The 21715-nt window shown below is 44.6% G+C and overlaps 1 protein-coding gene across 11 annotated transcripts in view; it reads left to right on the top strand.

The window, feature by feature from the left end:
* The window catches only part of TYRO3 (TYRO3 protein tyrosine kinase), a 44313-nt gene that overhangs the window by 7602 nt on the left and 14996 nt on the right, over positions 1-21715 (top strand). For all 11 annotated transcript variants that reach the window (XR_007509129.1, XM_049825244.1, XM_049825236.1 and 8 more), the window contains 8 exons: positions 3834-4004; positions 6759-6845; positions 10992-11107; positions 14036-14213; positions 14705-14847; positions 16187-16331; positions 20601-20730; positions 21532-21632. Coding sequence is in view for 10 of the 11 variants with exons in the window: in XM_049825244.1 (XP_049681201.1) it covers positions 3834-4004; positions 6759-6845; positions 10992-11107; positions 14036-14213; positions 14705-14847; positions 16187-16331; positions 20601-20730; positions 21532-21632 (1071 nt within the window). In the remaining variant the exon portion in view is untranslated. The remainder of the gene's footprint in view (positions 1-3833; positions 4005-6758; positions 6846-10991; positions 11108-14035; positions 14214-14704; positions 14848-16186; positions 16332-20600; positions 20731-21531; positions 21633-21715) is intronic.

Genomic DNA, 21715 nt, shown 5'->3' with positions numbered 1-21715 from the left:
ATCCACCTAAATTTTCAGGTGCAGTTTCAACTGGAGAACATTGTTTACAGCTTAAAACGCTCTCTATTGTGCAGTTTCCATTTCTATTCCAATTACCATGGCCTGCTCCAGAGGTGGCTGTAGTTGCATAGTGGGTGTGTTAGGAGTGATTGGGTAGCTCAGTGTGCTAAGCCTTCTGAAAAACAACGGAGCCCTTCTGGATAGAACAGGCAAAAAATATCAAAGTCACAAAAACCAACTGCAGCAGGGTAAGGGGGAGTGTTGAGGATGAAGGCCAAAGCTTACAGTGGAAACATAAGCTAAAAAAATGCAACTAATCGCCTTTCTGAGAAAAGCAGAAGCTAGTTATTGAACTGAGCATGTAATCATGTGAAATGGGAGTCAGTGGATGTCATGGTTTAAGCCCAGCCAGCAACTAGGCTGCTCACTCACTCCCCACCCTCCCAGTGGGACAGGGAGGAGAACTGGGGGGGGAGGAGGAGGGGGAGGGGAGGAAAACTTGTAGGTTGATATAAGAATGATTTAACATCTAAAGTAAGATAAAATGTAATACTAACAACAAGAAGAAGAAAATATACTAATAACTGTAATGAAAAGGAACATAATAAAGAAACCCAACCAAACAAAAACACCCACCCCCAAAACCCCCAAGAAAAGACAAGTGATCCACAATGCAGTTGCTCACCATGTGCTGACCAATGCCTGAGCAGTGATCTGCACCTCCTGGCCAATTCCCCCCAGTTTATATGCTGAGCATGATGTTCTATGGTATGGAATATCCCTTATATCCCTTTGGCTAGTTCAGGTCAGCTGTCCTGGCCATGCTTCCTCCCAGCTTCTTGTGCACCTGCATGCTGGCAGAGCATAGGAAACTGAAAAATCCTTAACTTAGGATAAGCGCTACTTAGCAACAAACTAAAACATCAGTGTGTTATCAGCGTTATTCTCACACTAAATCCAAAACACACTGTACTAGCTACTAAGAAGAAAATTAACTCTATCCCGGATGAAACCAGGACAGTAGAAAAAATTAAAAAAATAACCAGTAGTGGTGAGGTGTGGCTTTTTAAAAATGTGTCAGCTATTAGCATAAGAAAACACCAGGGAATGCAAAAGCCTATCAGTCCCACTGTTATCTCTGTACGTATTTCTTCCCTGGACATACTGGCTTTGTCTTGTCTACAAGTGGTTGCTGTACTGATAACAGCTGTTGCCCCCTTTGACTGAGAGGGCATCTTTACTCTGATCATTTGCAGCCTTCTGTAGGTGCTGACACCCTTTAGTGTACCACACAAAACAACTGTGAACTACTGGTGATGTAACTTAAAGTGAGCTAGAATGGATTTCTGTGCTAATATCTGCCTTGAGATCCGCTTAGGTAGTCTGTATCAGGCAGAACTTGTAGTGATGGTATTTGAACTGTCTTTGTAATACAGCTAAAAAGTCTGATCTTATGAAACACTCCTCAGAATTTACAAAAACAAAATTATTTTGAAACTGTTTTCTGGTTTAGAAACTAGACTCTGGCCTTACTGAGAACATGATAGCATTCAGTGCCCAGGGAGGTAACCTAAGAGGCACACTGTGGAGTGTGACCGTCTTAAAAATATGGATTATGTTTCTTACAGAACTTTCCCTCTGAAATTACACCTCTGACCATGCGGCTGTTCCCAGGGCTGTTAGCCCCTGTTTTGTCTACAGCCAGAGCCCCAGCCACACCTGAGTGGACATATCCCCCTGCATTAACACTGACTAAAAACTGAGCTGTAGAAAAAAAAATCAGCCCCGTAGGTTGGGTGCTGGCTTGGAACAGGGAATAGACAGGCTCATTTCCTTGCTTTGCCAGCGATTCCCTGCCTGTTGGCTGCTCAGTGCCTCTGTGGTGCATTTGTGAAAGGGGGGTGCCGGCACTCACCTCTTGTACCAGGAACTGGGAGGCTAAATGTGTCAGAGGCACTGAGGTATCCAGGTAACATACATACGGAGGCAGTGCAAGTTCCTGAGATGGATGAGTCAGCTGCACTCCCTAAAATATGAGAGTTTTTAATTGTGGTCTTGTCAGATCTGGTTGGCTGATCCCAAAGTGAGAAAACCTGCCGAGCTGGGCAGGATTCTCCCGAAAGGTTACTTTGGGTGCCGTGCCAAAGGGACAGGAGGCAGGAATCCTGCTAACAGGTAGAAGAAACAGCGGTATTTTCCCTTCTAATCTTCCTTGGAGAAGGAGAGCAAAGCAGGTGGAGGTGTCACAGCTGGTATCTAGAAAGTTTATTCACTTTTATTGTTTATGTATGACTGCAATAAAAAAAATAAACATGTAAGCAAAACCCAGCAGTAAGTCATGATGGTGGATATACCTGTATTGAGCATTAACCTTTGCACAAATAGGCACCATCGTTCCTGAAGTGACCTATTTTTAGACCTGTTTCAGTTTGTTCATTTACTTGCCACTCCAAAGGGAGTGGCAACGAGGCGAGGAAGGCACAGAGAAACTGCCACCCGAAAGACACAAACAGCAACTGATGATCAGTGAAAGACTGAGGACACCACTTTCAACTGGAGTGTAGGGGGAATGTCAAGCGTTAGGCTTCTAAATCCGTATTTAGGCACCTACATTAATTGCCTGCTGCTGGAGGCACTCAGCATCTGCCGCACCAACTGGAGCCGCTTGGGCCTGTCATCTTTGGCCAGGGACAGGCAGTGTAATTTAAGCACGTGAATGCACAATGTTGTCGGTTCCTCTGTTTCTGTGAGGCAGCAGATCAGCAGTTTTCAGAGCACGCTTCTTCCAGCTGAGAATACCTCATTTTGGTGTAGACGCAGTTGGTAGCGGCTGCGCTTGACACCCGACATTTTGAGCGTAAGATGGAGCTCGGCATTTCTCTGGGCCTTCAGCTCCTCCGCCAGCCACCAGAAGCACGTGCTGGCTGTCCTGCAGGGTCAGCGCTGGTGCTGATGGCTGGTGAATTTTGTGCTACTGGTTTGGAGCACTGAAACCGCAGGAGTTTTGGCACCGCCCAGGAGAGGAACCACATCTCTTGATGTGTTGAGTTACGCTCGGCTATTGCCACTTAGAGATGACCTGAGGTAGTTAGCATTGCAGCTGTGTCTTGCTCCCTATGGGCCTGATCTGAGGCCTGTTGTAATAAGCAGGAGTCTTTCCACAGTGGGGAACGGATAGTTATCAAGAGAGCTGTGTCCATGGATAGCCTTCAGCTCTGAAACAAATTACCCCTAACTCCAAGGCAGCCTGGTTCTCATCGTGTCGGAGTGTGCTGGAAGGTGGCTCCAGTCAATTAAGCTGTGGAGAGAGCGTTGTAAATGATCCCAGTCTCTCACCGGGAGGATTCTTCCCTCATTCATGGGCTTGTTACAGCTGCTAGTTCAACACATTCACAAGCTTCAGTTTTTAATGCGTGGCAAGAAATATCTGCAGCTGGATTAGGTAGCTTTTGAAAGTGGTGTCTGCTGCTGCTAAACTTATTGACTGTTGCCTCTTTAAACTCCAGTCTCTCTGGCCGAAAAACTGAGCAAATACTGCCACTAAAAGCTACTTCATAGGGGAGTCTTGAAGGAGACTCAGTGAAAGAGGTTTTTCAAAGGCATTTTCACTCTTTTTCTCTCTAACTTCTTCTAGTGGGAGTATGTAGACATTCATGCCCTGACGTGATCCAGCATATCTGACCCTTGGTTCTTGTGAAGGGCTTAGAGGGAGTCGGATTAGGCATAGGGGCAGGGCAGATGGCTGTCCAGTGTTGGGCACTGGTATCAGTGGAAATAAACAAGAGACAGAAGGAGTCTCTTCAGTTATTATCACTTGTCTGTTGCTTTTCTAGGTGTGCCCTACTTTACTGTGGAACCTGAGGATGTGTCCGTGTCCCCTAATGCCCCATTTCATATGGCCTGTGCTGCTGTTGGTCCCCCTGAACCAGTGACAATTGTCTGGTGGATGGGAGACTCTAGAGTGGGGCTTCCAGACATCTCCCCCTCCATCTTAAATGTGTCAGGTAAGGCTGCTGCCAATGCAGGGGGTCACTTTGAGCATCAGAAGAGGAGGAGAGCTCTCTTCTGATCATGCCTAGTGATGCCGGGTAGCCACATAGTGTGAGAATGGTCTTTGACTGTACATCAAGGGTTGAGAGATCATGATCGCATATAAAGCCAGATCATCTCGAGGGGTGGTCGTTGCTCTGTGTATTTTCTGCTGGCTTGAGGTGCACAGGCTCTTGGAGAGCTTGGGTGGGGCTGGCACTGTGGTAAGGATGCTACTGGACAGATGATGCATTGGGTGCCTCTCTTGTTCCACCTCATGGAGGGTGTTTATGGTTATATTACGTGTCTCTGTTGGTGACATTTGGCTTGGAAATCTCCAAGCATTCACACATAACAGATGCCACCTCTTCCTTCTGTGCACAGCCATGTCACACACTGCTCTCCCCTCTCTTCCCTCCCCTCTCTGTTCTTGCAGGCTTGCTGGATGCTCTTATCGTTAAAACCTGACTGCCTCATGTAATTGTTTGACACTTTTAGAGTGGTTGTATTGGTGCTGAAGTGGGCTGGTTGATATCCTCAGAGATCAAGGTTCGCCCCAGAGCGAGCACTAGGTGCACGGTGGTAAGACTGCCTTCCCCAGCAGCGTCAGCTGAAGAACTCAGGAGCCAGTAGGTTTTCAGGCCTCTCTTCAGCCCACTTTCAGGAAAGGGCAATGTATCTCTACCAGGACCTGACAGCAGCTATTCTTGTAGTTACCTCCTAAAGGTAACTTTATTCTAGTTTGTTGTCCAACAGCTTTGTGTTACTTCTTCTCTTTGCTGCTGTTTTATTATTCTCAGCAGCCCAAAGTTGAACTAGCTATTTAGAAAGAAAAGATTTTACGGCTAAGAGTCGTCTCCGGGGCCTCTTCATCAGTGTTAATACAGTTACACCCGGGGAGAGTTTCTTTCTGTACATCCTTGGCCATCCTTTGAGCTATCCAATCCTATTAAGCCTTCCCTTAGAACCTAATTTATATGCAAATCAAAACCTGGTTTGTGATTTGCAGTGGTTTTATCATCTGCTCCCTCTGTTACGTAGCCACTCGATGCTGTTCCAAGTTGGAAATGAAAACTGCTCCCTTATGATATAATCTGCCTGTTGAAATGGAACGTGAAAAGATTGATAGTCGAGAGGGGAAAGACAATAAAAAATAAGTCTCCCTTCTTCCACTGAACTCATCCCACAGTGCCTTACAAAACTTCTGTCATTGTTGGGACAGTGGCATGGAGGCCTGAAGAAGGACATCTGCTCCTAGTGATTCTCCAGATGAATTGTTATTATATATATTCATCTGCAGCACCTTTCTTCGCCCCTTTCAAGTGTTCTTTGGGGTGTCCCTTGGGTAGGTCTTTGCAACAGAAAAAATGCAGCAAGACACAAGCTGCATGGTCAGATTGCTAAAGCATGCCAAAAAAGATGGTTGGTAAGAAAACAAGCAATGCTAGCTAAAGAAAGTATCAAATTCTGAAATAGTAAAGTACTGGCTAGAAAGCAAACATCTAGAAGGTTCAGCAAGCAGTTGGTTTGGTAAAAGGATTGTTGTATTTGGAAAGCAGTGCTGGCGATGCACGAGAGAGCAAGGAGATCTTGGTTTGTGGTGTGTTTTTTGTTTTCCTCAGGGCAGAGTTGTGTTTGGTTCTGTCTTTGGGACATGCCTACCACATCAGGTGCTGCTCTGCTCTGCTGCCTGGCCTTCAGCCTGCTGGAAGCATTTTCCTCTGGTTCACTGGGATGAATGGAAGAAGCTAAAATACTTGCTCTTTCATTTTATAGCAGTCTCTCCTCTCTTCCACTACACCTTCTTTGCAATGCTGTTAGTCTCGGGCTTGGGAGATGAATCAAAGGGCAAAGACAGACACTGTGCAAGCTGCTCCATGCAGCTCTGAAGTCTTTTTCCCTCCTAAACTGTGTGCCCATAGTGTGTCAGTCCTTAACTTTTCTCAGCTAGAGCCCTATAAGGCAACTGGGGGCCAAGTCAAGTGAAAACGTATGCTGGACACACTTCTCCAGGCAGCTTTGCAAATCTGTCTCAATTCTGATTAAGTAGCAATACCTCTATGCATCTTGGAGCAGCTGGACATCAGTATGATCCATGTTCAGGCCCTGTGGGATGGATGGATGCTCACAGAAGAGAGGGAGCGTAATCCTCACTTCTGTCACCCCTGGAAAGTGCCTCAGTGCTGTTGCGGTAGCATTTTACTTCCACTTCCTTTGCATGTCTTGAAAAGTCTGATGCGAGGTGAGGGACAGGTGGGCATTAGCTTGAAATCTGCAGTGTCTGGTTGGAAGTTTGCCTGGGCTTATAGCCCAGTTAGAAGATGGTTGTTGCTCCGATGGCAGCCTGAGGTCCAGAGCATTGGGCCTTGTATAAGCACACGGTTCAGCATGATCCTTGCTCGCTCCAAAGACACTCACCAGAATGTAAGAAGTGGACATAACTAACTGAGCAATGCGAGCTGCTGTTCTGCCACATTCATCCTTCTTTTTCAGTGCTTTCTGAAGCTCCCATGGAAGGTTTTCTACATTGCCATACTCTCTCCATTAAAAATGTGTTTAGCACGTTAGTTACACTGAAATCCACGTGCCTTGGATTGGCACCCAGCTCAGCCCTCCAATAGCCTGTACAGCTTGAGCTGCATGTCACACATAATTGAAATTCTGCTGAAGGTTGAAGCTGGATTACATAGCTGTTTGTGTTTCCTTTCCTTTTCTTGGCTGATCTCCAGGTATTAATCAAAGCACAGTTTTCTCCTGCGAAGCTCACAACGTAAAAGGATTGTCTTCATCTCGGACAGCCACTGTTCAAATTAAAGGTGAGAGAGTGCAAGAGAATGGGCAAGGGACTCGGGTTTGCTCTTTGGGGAGGAAAAGTAGGGCACCTTAATGCAAGGGGTTGTCTCAAAGCTGCCAGCAGCCAGCACTTGGTTGGAGCTCTCAGCAGCTGAAACAGTGCTTTGTGCTCTAATGGCAGTTCCCGCTTGCTATGCAGGGCCGTATACCGGGCTGTTGAAAATAAACCACATCTGACCCAGGAGTGGAAATGTGATGTCAAGTAACAGTTTTTCCTTGAAAAGGAGAGAGTCAGAACAGTCAAATTGTTTGTGAGAGATGAAGCTGGATATAAATCTGTAGCTGGGGAAATCTTTCTTTCTTGGAGATAGATGGGTCTCGTTAGAGCTAAAGAGGCCATTACTTCTGCTCGCTTCTATTGGCATCACATTAGATGCTGAAAAAAAGACAAGGAAAGCGATCACCAGTGGCCAGTAAAGTCTGCTCATCCGCACTGTTTTTATGGATTTTGTTTTTTTAATTCTTTGTTCTTGAAAAACTAATTCAAAACAAGTAATTCCTAGCCTTTGCATGACCAGTTGCCATTTGGAAGTCCCTAAATTGATGTCACTTTTCCTCTGTTCCTCCAGGTGACTGAAACGGGGATAATTAGAGCAATCAGCTCTTCCCCTCCTCTTCATGTTGAGATGCTTCTGCATTTGAATTTTTAGTCATTCTTTCATGCGCATTAAATGACATGATTATCAGTTCCAGGAGAGGCACGTCACAAAAATCGTTTGTTCCAAGTGGTAGCTTATTGCTGAGCACAAATAAGAGCAAGCATTTATGTCTCTATCAGAACTCACAGTTGTATTAGCTAATGTTCATTAAAGGATAGCTTAAAATCCAGCTGTAGATCTACTGCTCTTACAGTGTATTTTTCTTCAGGACATTGTGGTTTCTGCTGTGCCAAGAATGCAGTATGCTGGACTAGTAAGATTTATAACTTAATTTAAAATTGTTTGGAGTTGTTGCCTTGAAGGCTTGTCTACACAGGGGAATTAGTTATTGTGGAATATATCTTCTATGGATATTTTTATCCTGGGATAGAATTTAGTTCACAAAGCTATTATGCTTTAAAAAAAAAATCTCATCAAGCCATAATCTGAAATAACATTTAGCATAAACAAGCTTCTTTCTTTTTTTTTAATGTTAACATGGATTTTTTTTTTTTTTTTAACCATTAATAAGATGATGGGGGAAAAGCCTCAGAATTCTTGCATTTCCCAGCAGTTATGTTTAGCCAAAAGTGCTCCACAGGGGTCAATCATCAGCTAATGAATGTACACAACCTATTTTGGAGGGATGTATCACCACCACACACTTGTGTGCGCACACACACGCTTTATAGAGCTGAGGAAGAGCAAGCTTAAGTGATGTGGCAAATGTTACATCAGCATGTGGCATGTTCTAGAGAGAAAAAACAGGCTTTAGATAACAAGTCCAGTGCTGTAGTTGTAAAAGTGCGAACTCTAATACCTCAAAGATATATCTGAAAGAGTAGTTATAAACTTAGGGAAGTGCTGGGACTCTTCTAAAGAGCAGAAGTTTTGAAGATCTAGTACAACCTCTGTTAAAATTAAAGCAAAGCTCCTAACAACGACATGAGTAGGAACAGTAGCAGGCCCAGATAATGTTTTAGTCCTTGATCCTATGAAGATATAGACTTCAGTGAAATTACCCCTGGGAGTAGTTGTCCAAACATGCATGATAGGGCCTTCCTCTCTTAACAGATCCATCTGCTAATGAGGACTCTTAAGTCTTTCTACAATTTATTAAACAGTTTGTTTCTTCTGTGTTTCCAGAGGCAAATATTTTTGCTAGGGCATTTACAAACTGTTAACATTTCTTCCTATTTGCTGCTGTTGTTGTTCATTATCTATTCTCTGTAGTGCCCACAATGTGCTGGGTGTACTCCAAGCAGAAAATTACTGTTATTGTAGCCCACATTCCCCAGCCGTGTACAAAGCCCCATTGTTCCAGCCACTCTACAAGCACAGAGGAAGTTAACTCTCATTATGTTAACACTCAAGGTCCTGTTTTCAGACTGGCTTTGCTCTCCTTCATGTGCACGGCTAAGACTTTCAGGGTTGTATCCCGTGTTTCAGAGCACGACAGGAAACGGCCACCCAGAGCTTTTTCCCCAACGGATGATGGGGAGAGGCATCTGTCCCTTCTACAAATTGCAGAGTTAGGGGAAGGTCCTAGCAAGCCAACCCTCTTCAGTGGCTGTCACCATTACAGCCTGGATGTGTTAGCAGGTGATTATTTATTCTCACTGGTCTTATAGCCGCACCTCCTTTGCGCCTGCCATCCAGTGTTGAAAATTACATGTTGCTAAACCCAAAAGTTAGTTGTGTTTACAAAAGACTTGAGTTAAGGGCAATGTTTCAATGATATCAAAGTAAGCAGTGAAAGCAAGCTCCCCCACCCCCAGAAGAGCTTACAAATTTGAATACCCAACATCAAAAGGGAAAGAAACCAAGACACAGAAAAGTCTCAGTTAACTCACAAAGACCTTTCACTGAAAGGCAAAGAACTCATTGCCCATCTTCCATCCCAGCCCCATGCTCTGCTGCCCCACCTCCCACCCATGCACACTCTTCTTATCTAGGTGGCAGCTCCCTGCCCTGGGTCCTGGTAATTCAGTTAACCAGACAACAAAGGCTTTATGGGGTTAATCTGTGACACTATCTACTCCGCGCCCCATCCTCTCTAGGCCCTCTGTAGAAACCTGGAGGGGGGCTTTGGTCTTTGCATTTCTCCTGCAAGATGGCCCTCTGGAGATGCCAAAGGTAGTACTGTGGTTGTCCTCAGTGCAGTGAGAGACAAAGGTGCTCTCTGGCAGAGTAGAAGATGCAGCTGGAGGAATCCTGGTTTGCAATTACTTTTCCACTCTGCTTTCCACTGGATACAGCTCAGGAGAGGTGGAAGATTTGGTCTGTAGGCAGAGCCTTGTCCTGAGGTCTGTTGGGTTTTTGGAAGAGGACTCCTGAGGATACAGTTTGTTGAGGTGCTGCAGGAAAAGTATTACTCGTGGCAGCAACGTAGGATTTTTTTAAATGAACAAAAGGTCAGGGGAAAGGTTAGTATTCATGAAGTTGGTAATTTTTTCAGGAGCGAGGTGCCTAAATAAAAAGAGGCTCAGGAGTGAAAAAGAGATGGTGAGGGGTATATCGGGAAGAATAGGAAGTAACTGTGGTGTTACAGTGGAAGGAAAAGAGAAGGCAAAGGGAAGCATTGAGGATCCTGAAAGGAGGCCGAAGAGTTCAGGTTAATGCGACAGCAAGAGGCCCCTGCAGTAATGGAGGTGTCTGGTCAGAGCAAGAGCAGAGGGGTAGGGCTCTGGTGCTGCTCTTTGGGGGTGGCAAGCACAAACATCTGATTAAATGGCTAGTCTGGGAATCCTGATTTTGTTCCTGGCTCTGCCCTTAATTTGTAGTGTGGTATCAACCATGTAACAGGCACTCCCTTTGCCTCGAATTGCCCCTCTACAAAACACAGTGCTTTCTGAGTTTATTCATCCCAAGGTTGAAGGAGGCACAGTTTTCAGTCCCGGCTCCATCCCAGGGTGTTTCAAGAAGAGTTTGTAGTTGACTCCTGGAGGCAGCGCTTTCACAGCAAGAAGCAGTCCACTGCAAATCCAGCTGCAGGGTATTCGGGTCACTACAGCAAACCACCCTGCGACTTGTGCTGGCAGAGCTGGGTTTGGAGGCTGGACTGAGAACCAGGGGAGGGATTTTAAAGCCCTGATTTGGTTCACAATGTAGGACCACAGGCAATTGTGTCTGCAGGGCTGGGTCATGCCTTGCAATGGAGGGGGCAGGGAAGAGGGCTGAGTAGCGAAGGTGTAAACATTCACACGCTGGCATCGCTATCAAAGAGATCAACTGCTGCCTGTATGCATCAAGCAAGTATGCTGGACTGTTAAAGAATGGGTGCCAATAGCTTGTTCAATGTTAAAATAATGGTTTCATTCACAACACTCAGGGACACTCTAAAGTTGTGATATTGTGCCATTTCTGTTAGTGATTTCATTGCATAATTTCTAGCCTCAAGCCTCTGCCATTTCCATGTGAATACCTGCTCAGTTCTGTGTATACTGAAAGGTCTCTTTGTTTCCTTTATAGCCATGCCTCTCCCGCCTCTCAATGTAACCGTAAGCCAAGTCACCAGCAGCAATGCCAGCGTGGTCTGGGTGCCAGGATTTGACGGTCGCGCACCCCTCCATTCTTGCACTCTTCAGGTATGACCCCTCTGGTGCGTCCCCTGCCCTGCATGAAGAATGGGACTCCCCTGAGCCACGACACTGCGTGGGCCATCTTTTGCTCTCCTAACTGCTTTGTGGCAGTGTTTGGATTCTTATTCCACAGTTTTAAAACATGGACACGTAACAGAGTGCAACTCGGGGCATATATAGGTGCCAAAGAGCAGGGCGTGAAGTTTTGAGCATGAAGCGTCCAGTTGGGAATTTGAGACTGGCACCATTCTCCCTCCCGGCAGGTTATGACATCAGTTGCTCCGTGGCAGCTACTCCATGCAGACTATTACGCTGCAGCACATATGAAGCACACATCGCCCTATGAGAAGTGCCCTTGAGTAGCTGCAGGGTGCTCACACGTCCTGCTAGCGTGGTGCAGCTGGCCCGTGGTAACTTGCTCCAGTGCAGTGTGGTGACCTGTGACTCCCATGCCAGCTCAGCCCTGTGCTTTGTTTGCAGTGCCAGAGGAGATGCTGGCATCCAGACATACCAGTAAGCCCGAGGGATGAAGAGCTTGCAAATTGTAGGATCTGGTACAGGAAAGGTGGGAATGATGGAGGCAGAAGACAGGTTGGGCTTTTTGATACAAAGTCAGGCCTATTTGCATGTTTCAGAGTAATTTTAAGCCCTGCCTCTAAATCTTGATTGGGTTTCCATTGTCAAAGATCAATTCTGCCCATAAAATGAAGGGTAATAATATCCTTTAGCTCTACTGTGTGCTGGGTGCTCACATCTCTGAAAAATTGGACTGCTTCTTTAGGTTCCTGGGAACGATGGTACATGTCCAGCTTCGGCAGAGTTAGTTTCTAGCATTGCATACTTAACTGTAAAATCAGATCAAACAGCTGGTAACCAAGTGTCAAAAAGAAATGGTGATTCCTGGAAGCAGGCTGTGCAAACACAGCTAGGCACATTCCCCGTAGATTTATCTGCCAGGTGTGAATATTGGGCCCCTATGCTTTCCCTACCTGATTACAGCAGCAGTGTGAGCTGGAGTGGAATTTCTATGGGGTGTTGCCAACTATGTAGAGGATTATAAACACAAGGTATGCTGGAAGCAGCCTAGCTAATTTGCTTGCAGTCTTCTTTTTATGTGGGGAGGAAACCAGAGATTTCATGCTTTCATACTTGTTCCCTTTCATAAAGTAAAAGAAACCATCATCTTGTTTTAACTCACTGGTGGAAAGAATGCCTGAATATAGCTGGCCCCAGTCTCTGGGTTTTGTTGCTGGTTCTGTTCTTGTTCACAGTTGAAAATGGTTTTCTTCCTCTGTTTTACAATACCAGTTATCTCCAGTTGGAACAGCCTATTCTCTCTGGCTTGCATGCTGCAATGCTAATCACCCTGGGTTTTGAGTTCCCCCCCTCATTTTTGGCAGGGGCAGGGGTGGGGAGGATGGGACATGTGGAAAAGAGGCTGAATCAGAGCAGCTCGGTTTCTGTCCACTCAGCAGTTTCTCACCCCTTTTCTAAGCCTTTTCTGTTCTATTTGGGGAGGACAAAGTTCCTGCGTTTGGATCTGGGAGCAGGGTAACTTGGCAATAACCCTCCACTGACAGAAAGCTGTGCATCCTCCGTCTCCCACATTGAGAGATTTTGTGAGAGACATTGACCCACATTTCCATGTAAAAATGCACATGCTCCTGGCTCCTCACGATTGCACTTCTGCTTGGAGCCTCCCAGAAAGAGAAGGGCGATTGAAACTTGGCTGTGGTTTTCTGGCACTCAGGAATTGCAGCAGGTGCCCCAAAAGCACAATGGTCAGACAGGCAGATTGCTTCTGGGTACAGGGTAGAGAATCGCTGTGTTTACTGGCTTAACACAAGCCATGTTCCAGGGCATAAAGGGGGCAGATAAAAGAGCACCGACTCTTCAGACTCTTGAACAGAAACACATCATCAAACCCACAGGGTTTTACACAAAAGTCTGCTTGGTTTTTTTCCTGCTTTGAATGACACTGATAATGACAACAATATGTTTTTCTATTAAGGAAACTTGAGATTCTTCCTTTTCGTTAGCCAAATAAATCAGTGGGCCAAAAGTATGCATGAGAATGAGCAGAAGGGTACGGAGAAAGGGCGAAAGACTGCTATGTAAAGAATATAAAGTCCACATGAGGGTTTCACCTTTGTCAGTACACCTTGCTTTTACTTCCAGCTTTGCTATTTCATATGCACTTGAGAAGAAAGATGGGCTGAGCCTGGGAGCTATGCAGTGATTTCTGCTATTGTCAGTACAAAAGCAGGAACATTGAATCTGCCTGTGCATTAAAAGTACACAGTGATATCAGATTTAAATTGACATTCCTGTTGCTTAAAAGTTCATATTTGGCGAAAACAAAAAAAAGAAGAGTTGCAGGAGTGGTAAAAAGTTTCTTTTCCTTTTGATTTGAAACAGTTTAGTTGAACCAAGCCACCAGTGTCTACCATGTCTTTAATCCACTACAAAACTGTAAATATACAAACTTCTGAAAAAGGAGTTGAGAAAAAGGTGACACTAGGCAACAGGGAAGTTGGTCTACCAATTTTCATTGCCCAGATTGAGACAAGCCTCAGAAGCCAGCTGCTGTCACTCAAAGCAGCAAGCACATGTAGTTTTCTTTAAAGGAAATTATAATCAACTATAGAAGTTGTGACATAGGTAAGGAAATGTTTTAAAATATGGAACCAAATTTTCAGCTGGTGGAAAATTGTTGTATTGCCAGAGTTAGGAGAGTGATGTCACTTAAACCAAATAAAGGCGTGGGTCATGATGCTTAGTTTGACAACTCCCTTTTCAGTATTTTAAATGCCACTGGTAACATATCTATTCTTACACATTCCTAAACTAACCGTGAAATGGATTCTTATCCCTATGGACCTGTTAGTCACATGGCTTACGGTAACAGTCTTCTCCATGTCACTCTTGGCACAGGTAGCTGAGTCACCAGGCGGCCAGGAGGTCTCCACTGAAGTCACCCCGGTGCCACCCTTTGCATACGGCATGCAAGGCCTGAAGCATTCCACCAACTACAGCGTTCGTGTGCAGTGCAGCAATGAGATGGGCAGCTCCCCTTTCACTGACAGGGTTTATTTCCAGACCTTGGAGCTTGGTAAGCAAATAGTAGACAAGAACAGGAAAGCAGTTTTGAATCTGAAAAAGAGGTGATGATAAACTTTATTGAACTCCTCCTGCTAATTCTGAAACGCAGGAAATGTTACACTGTCAGATTGCTTGTCCACTCTAAGGGTCTCCTAACACCTAATGTAAAATAATAATATGCCATCAAATGTGGTTGACAGCAATGATGCACGATACACAAGTTGATCCAGCCATGGGGCTTCTGTATGCTGGGCATATGTCCTATTCACTCTCTGAGATTCTTGGGGTCTCAGAAGGAAACAAGAGATGCTGACCAACCTTATCTTCTCTACTTGAAGCAAACGTAGTGCTGGTGGCTTGCAGAAATTGTTCTCTCCACTCACAGTTTCTCTTCCAGCTGATCTCAGGAAAGAGGGTGAAACTGTCTTTCCAGCCATTTTCAGTGTGGATAGTGCCTTATTTTCCTGCCTAGGGTGATTGTGTTCTGTCCTCTGCTTTCAGCTCCAAGCAGCACCCCACAAAATATCCATGTTATCCAAAGAGATCCTGGTCTGATTTTGGAGTGGGAAGGTGTAGCTCCAGATGTGCTGAAAGAAAATGTCCTGGGATACAGGCTGGAGTGGATTCAGGATAATGTAACTCAGGTAACAGATCAAGAGGGGAGCTGAGCCATTGGGCACAGAGTTGGAGAATGTTCATATTAAATTTTCTAGGCATTAAGGTCCCTCATCCCTTATCCATACCAGGGGACTGGATTGCTGACATTGCTTTTGTGTAAATGGATCTATTCTGATTTGTAAAAACTCCTCAGTATTTGGCCTCAAGATTGAGATCCATTTCTCCCTTCCTGGCATATCCAGAATTCCTACACTTGAATGTTCATCTGCAGACAGACCAGTTCTCTGCCGTTCCTTGTACAACAAAGACAACAGAGAGAGAGTTCAGTTAGTCTCTGCTTCTTTCTACTGCTGTCCCAAAGGCAGCTCAGGCAGTGGAGGATCTGGGTTTTCTCTCTTCTGTGACAGAGACTTGGCTTTCCAAATACTAGCAGCAGAGGTGTATTTAACAAGTGAATGAGTTACACTGTAAATCACAGAAAGAAGCTTGTGGATTCTTTCATTTCATTTACACTATGTAGGGAGTTGAAATGACCCTGTCAGGGTAGAAGGCCTTTCATTTGTTCTTCAGCATTGACCTTTCCCAGGTATCTATCTGACTTTGAAGTTCACAGCATTTCTTATGGTTTCTCACTTCTTAATATGTATTTAGCCAGTGCTTATTAATGATGAACAAGCCTGTAATAATAGACAGCTGGGGGAAAAGAGACAGACTTGTTTCCTTTTTTGCATGACCCACTTCATACTAGGTCAGCATCATTGACTTTGAATGACGATATTTTGAGTTTCCATTGAATTTACATTGTGTCATTGGTGGCAGACAAATCTTCACGGGTTTACTGCAAATGAACTGTATGAAGACCCACAAAATTACTGAAAATATGTTGGCCTTGCCATCTTAAGTGAAAATTGGCCATGAAATTCAGCAGCCATTTGGGATTTGGTCAACAAGTTAAAACAGACAGACTCCTCCCTTGGATTAAAACTGTGAGATGCTGTGTAGTATGTTAGTGCATCTTTGTGTTTAAACCACAAGAAGGAGGTGTATCTTTTAATAGCAGGAAAAAAAAACATTTCTATAGCAACTTTTCTGGAAGGACCTCAAAGGAGGAAACCATTAAACCTCATATCTTCCCTATGCCCTGGGAAACTCTTAGCAATTTTTGAGAAGAGAAACCTAAGATGACAGCCCAAGTTACTGACAAAATTGAGACTAGGACACAGCAGTCACAACTCCCAGTGCCTGTTATAGCACCAGTGAAGTACACAGTAACGTTTTGGTTTAGTTGTAAAGGTGAGGTTTTAGACTAGATTCCTTTTAAGACCGCTTACAGTTAGCTTACAGTTTGTTGCCATTTGCTCTCAGGGGGAGATGATCGTACAGGATACAAAAGCTAATCTCACAACGTGGAATCCTCTCAAAGACCTGATCATCAGGGTGTGTGTGCTGAACTCGGCAGGATGCGGGCCCTGGAGTGACCTCTTCCTGCTTGAGGCCCAAGAGGTCATGGGTGAGTGTCCACTGCCTTCCCTTCACTTTGGCGAAAAAAGTCAGAAGTTCTGGGACTGCTGTTTTTCTCTGACTCTTCTCCTTGCCGTGCTTACAGCTGACTGAGCCACGTGGCTTTATACAACAGCACACTTCATCAAGCAGAGTAGAAATTAAATAATATTTAAAGAGTTGATAGAAACAAAACAGCTTCTGGCCATTACTGTGTCTTCTTTAACAGGCTTTTGCTGTGCTTAGTGCAGAGCAGGACAAGGGGAGGCGTAACAGAAAAGGTGCAAATGAAGGTTTGAAATCCTTCATTCAGGCTTAAGCCACGCACATTTACTCGTGTAAATTTACAAAAGTAAATGTGACATAAAACTTCTCTAACATAGGTGCTCTTCTTTGATTTAATCTGAAGCCATTCCTGACTAGTTTCAGCTGAGCCTGATTGAAACCATGGCCACAGGGGGTTTTGTGATGGTTTTACTGAATGTGTTTATATTAAACCAGTTTAGCTCTCTCCATGGAAAAGCTGAGCTACTGGTAGAAGAGGGAGATGATGGTACAGAAGCTGTACCATGCAATCTGGACCGCGTGGAAGGGTTTGTTGGGAGCAAACAACGTGCACGCGTGGAGTGCGTTCCTGGTGATGAAGGGCAGTTAGGCTCATCTGCGCTGGTTTGCTTGCTGCTTGTATTTCACAGCGAATAGGAAATGGGAGTCAGGCTATGGAGAAGGGCAAGACGGGAGATGGGGAGATGGGGAGATGGGAGAGAAGAATGTTGCTTGTGAAGGAAACTGTAAAACAACTAAGAGGAAGATGTTCTGAATCAAAATACAGATTGGTGATAAGAAGTCAGTGAGGTGCGATCATGCAAAAATCCCACAGTCTCCTCAGGTTTTGTTCTCGGTGCCGGTGGCAGGACGAGACAGCAATGTCTAATTGCTGATGCTGACCCACCTGCTGCTTTTTCTTCCCACATGCCTTTTGAGGAATCACAGGGACATTGATCCCCCCTGATCCCTCCACACTTAGGCATGGCAGGGTGAACCCAGAGTGGGGTTCCAAGACAAGCAGGAGGTGGGGGATAGGGGCAGAGTAGCCAGGAGAGAACTGTAGCCTTTCTTGCAGTAGTGCATCTAATGCTGCCTTTAATGCGCACGTTACTCAGAAAGGCTCTTTGGCAACCCGGTTCCCGTGATGAAGTCAGTACTGATGGTTATGTGTGAGCACGCAGTCACTGTGGGATCAAAGCCCTCAAATGATTTAAAGCAGAATGAAGGAGTGCGGAGGTCCAGAGCTGACTCTACTAGAGGTTGGGCGTCAGCTCCATCCATGTTTTTTCTCCTGCTTTTTGCTCAGGTATTTTCTGTGGCACCCAAATACAGAGAAAAGTACCTGAAAGGACTAGAAGATCCCTTTGGAAAATGGCCAGCACAGGCAAGAAGCCCCAGGGAATGTATAGGGTTTGCATTTTACAGGAACCTGAAATGGGATAATCCTGAACGCATAATATGTTTGTTTGTTTTTATTTACAAACCACTTCAAAAAAAGTAGCATCAGGAATGGTGCTTGTTTTGGCCAAATGCTGTCTGAAAGCACATATATTTCTTCACAAGCATAACAGGCTGGAAATAAAGGTTCACTGTGAAAACACTGACAGGCCTTAAACAGCAGAGCTGCAGAAAGACTGCAGTTTTGTTGAGGCCTGATAGAAAATATAAGTCACTTCCTTTCCTAAAATAGCAAACTGGCACTGGTTGCTTTATGTGAGAAATGCCAGGGGTGGTTTCTGAGCAGCTCCCAGTGCGGCAGTAAGGATGACTAAGCTTGTATAAACTTTAAGTCGTATTTGTCATCACAGCAAAGCTAGTGGGAGCTCCACTCTGCTTATGCAGAGGTCTTGTGCACTATTAACAAAGATTGTTTTAATATTTTCAGAAACACTCTCAGTAGAAACCTCTCTCTTTCATTGCGGAGAGAGGAACAGAATTGGCTAATAGCTTTTTCCTATCCGTAATCTTTATGATTTTATGCAGGAAAAGACTCTTGGATTATGTTCTTTGCACACCTTTGTAATATAAAACCTGCTACAGATATAAAAGGGGTTCTTTCATTGTCAAAAGGCATCTGAATACTCATTTAAGCTCATCTAATAATACTGTCTTCTCTCTGCCTTGTGCAGTCTTAAGGCATATGCCGGTTGGAAAAGGGGGCTGCGGGAGATGGGAGCGAGACAGAGTTGGGGGAGGAGAGGCAACTCAGTCTTTACTTGGGCTGCAGCCATCCTCTATAGCTCAGTGGCACGAGTGCGAAGCAATGATCTGTGGGGCAGCAGAAGAGAAGCAGTGAATTTCAACATTCTTTTCTATTTCTGACACATTTGCTATAAACTGTTGGATGGCCTCCTGATTCCTAGCAGTTTAGAAACAGGGAGAGTAATTTAGTTTTATTTTTTGTTTTCATCCATCCTTCTCTGGGAGGGACCCCGCCCAGACCTAAATCGCTGCTTTCTCACTAGGCCAGCTAGCAGTGAGAGACTAGAAAAACAGGCAGAGGGAGGTTTGTCTCACCACAGGGGGAAGGAAACCTTATCCTTAACTATCAGAGAGGACCTTTTACATCAGTGTTGTTAATTGTTTCTACCCTGATTGTTTGGCAGGAACACCCCGAGTGATTGGCTTGGGAATTGTGCAGATGGTTGGAGTTACCTTTTCTTGTCTTTTCATTCCACTTTTGTTTGTGATCCCTCTCCCTCATAAGCAGTGTTGAAGGCTGGGTCAAAAGTTGCAGCAAGAGGGAGTATCATACAACCCAGAGCCTATAAAGCCTTCTGTATGGGAAAAGAATATGTGAGTCGCCCGAAGGAGATAAGATGCTGGAAAATAGGTGCTAATGCTCTGATAATTTGTTTTAAGTGGAGAAGTACTAGTCTGCTTCCTCAGTGGTCCAGAATTCTGTTTCCTTAAGCTCTACCTGTTTATTAGACTAATATTGCTTCTTTAAAAACTTGGATGAGGCTTGACAATGTAACTAGTAATCAAGCCTTAGAAGCCTTTTGTCTGCCAGAACTCTGCCAGTAAGGATGTCTGACTCCTTTTCACATACGTCTGTGCAGAGGTTCATCCAAATCTCAGCCCATTAACCTAAAATCTCTTTTAAGGACAGGTTTACTTATACTCCACAATAGGATTACTTAAATCATCAAAAGATGATTCTTCCTTAGCTTCTGGTAAAGCACAGTCAACTGCTGAAGGTGAGCAAGGGAGCATCAAGATGCAGGAGGTGCATAGGGACCTGTTACCTGTTCTTGTTTGCTTTTAAACAATTTGGTGATAGGAGGGCTATCCTAGATTTTAATAAACCCATTCAAATTCACATTTAATCTTTAGTAATTGTATTTGGAGAAGAAATCTCTCAGGGAATTGGATTAATTTATCTGTCGTTTGCCAAGCATAGATAATACTCTTTTATTCATAACCATATTGCTTATCTTCCTTCCCTGGCAGCTTATACAGATTGGCAGCATCTCCATTTCTTCTGTAGACAGCTTGTAGTCAAAAGTATACATATTCTGGGAGGAAATATTAGACCAGAATTGGAACCTGCATGCTGGCTAATTTAGTTCTTGCGTCACAGGGCACTTCTTAAAATTCACCTTTTCTTTGGTAGAGAGACATTGAGAAGTTACAACCAACCAACAACATTGGGAAGTTACCACCAACACCACGTCCCACAGGGTGCTTCTCTTTGTGGGAGGGGTGAGAGGGGAAATGCAAATATTTTCAACCAGATTGCAATGAGGCAATTGTCTTTCTCTGTTGTTTTTCAGAATGTTATCTGGTTGGCATTCAGGCAGTACTGTGTAGCCTGGTCAAGGTTCTGCTGGCTGCCTCAAACAGGACAAGGTGAAACCTGCCCAGAAATGCTTGTATGAAGCAAACCTTTCGTCCTGAGACTCCAGTTTAAAGCACCCCAGATCATGAGCTCATGTAAAGTAGTATAATCTGAAGCAGTGCCTTTTACTTTCTTGAGGCTCAAAACTAAGAATAGATTCTGATAACTGGATGCATCTGCACTGCCTTTGCTGTGTGAAACAGCCAGCTTTTCTGATGCTTGACTGAGTAGCTGTTTGTGCCAAATTCCAGTCTACAATGATCCACTGTGTACACCAGATCCAGCAGCATGGCTTTTCCATTTAAAAGCAAAAAGAAGAAATATCTCAGTATGCTCTGTTTACCATTGACAGTCTTCTGTTTCCTGACTGGTGTTTTCTCCATCATCTAGGTGGCCAGAGACAACCTCCTTATGGGACGTCTTGGGTTCCTGTGGCATTAGGCATTCTCACAGCTCTGGTCACGGCTGTTGCCCTGGCTCTTATTCTCCTTCGAAAAAGAAGAAAGGAAACTCGGTTTGGGTAAGGGAGGTTCTCTTTGTGCTGGTGAGAAAGATCTTTGCTTTCTCCTCTAGTGTGGTTTCTGACTATTATTTTTCAAAAAGCATTGTGGATTGAGTACTTTTGGCACTTTATTTGGATAACTGTTTTTTCACAGTTTTGGGGGCAACCCTGGATTAGAGACTAGCAGGAAAGTACCCTAGCTTCTCTTCAAAATTATAACACCAAAAATGGAGTAGAAAAAATGCTATGTCAATATCTGGGCTTTATTAGAATATGGAAATATAAACTCTAAGTCCTTAGCACTGCTGCTTAAAGGATTCAAAGAGAAAAGACGCACAGATGAATCATCTTCTGTGTTCTTATGGGCTGAGCCCTTTATCCCATGCTGGCTTTCAGTCTAGCAGCTGCTTGTAACTTCCTGACTGCCCAGAACCCTCTGGATTCCAAGGAAAGTCTCCTTGCCATCACCTCTGACACTTGGCTGTGGGTTGCTCCCCGCTGCAAGCAAGCTTCTTTTTCTTTTCAGAGTCTCCCAGACTTCCCTCTCACAGCAGCATCTCAGTTTATGTGACTTTTACAACCTGCCCCAACCTGCAACTTCTCCCGGTGACTCCCCTCTTTCGCTCCCACCCCCTCTAGGTGCATCAGCAAGGCAGCATAAACCCATTGTTCCTCCTCTCCAGCTACACCCTCTTTAACAAAACAGTCTGTAGTATTTGTAGAGCAAGGCGTGAGAAATCATCCATGCTGTTCAACACACCCTTTTAGAAGTGAATGGCCCATGTAATCATGGCCCTGTGTGTCTTTTCTGCCTTCTAGCCATGCCTTTGGCAGTGTGGTTGGCAGAGGGGATCCAGCAGTCCATTTCAGAGCTGCCAGGTCTTTCAACAGGGAGGGCCCTGAGCTCATTGAAGCAACATGTAAGTAAAATGACCTGAATGATTCTGCCTGAAAAGCTGTGTTCATGCATGTACTATGCTCTCCCTTTGTTTTCCCTGAAATG

The sequence above is a fragment of the Accipiter gentilis genome, chromosome 22, assembly GCF_929443795.1.
Source record: "Accipiter gentilis chromosome 22, bAccGen1.1, whole genome shotgun sequence".
Taxonomy (NCBI): domain Eukaryota; kingdom Metazoa; phylum Chordata; class Aves; order Accipitriformes; family Accipitridae; genus Astur; species Astur gentilis.
This window is presented reverse-complemented; position numbering and strand designations above follow the sequence as displayed.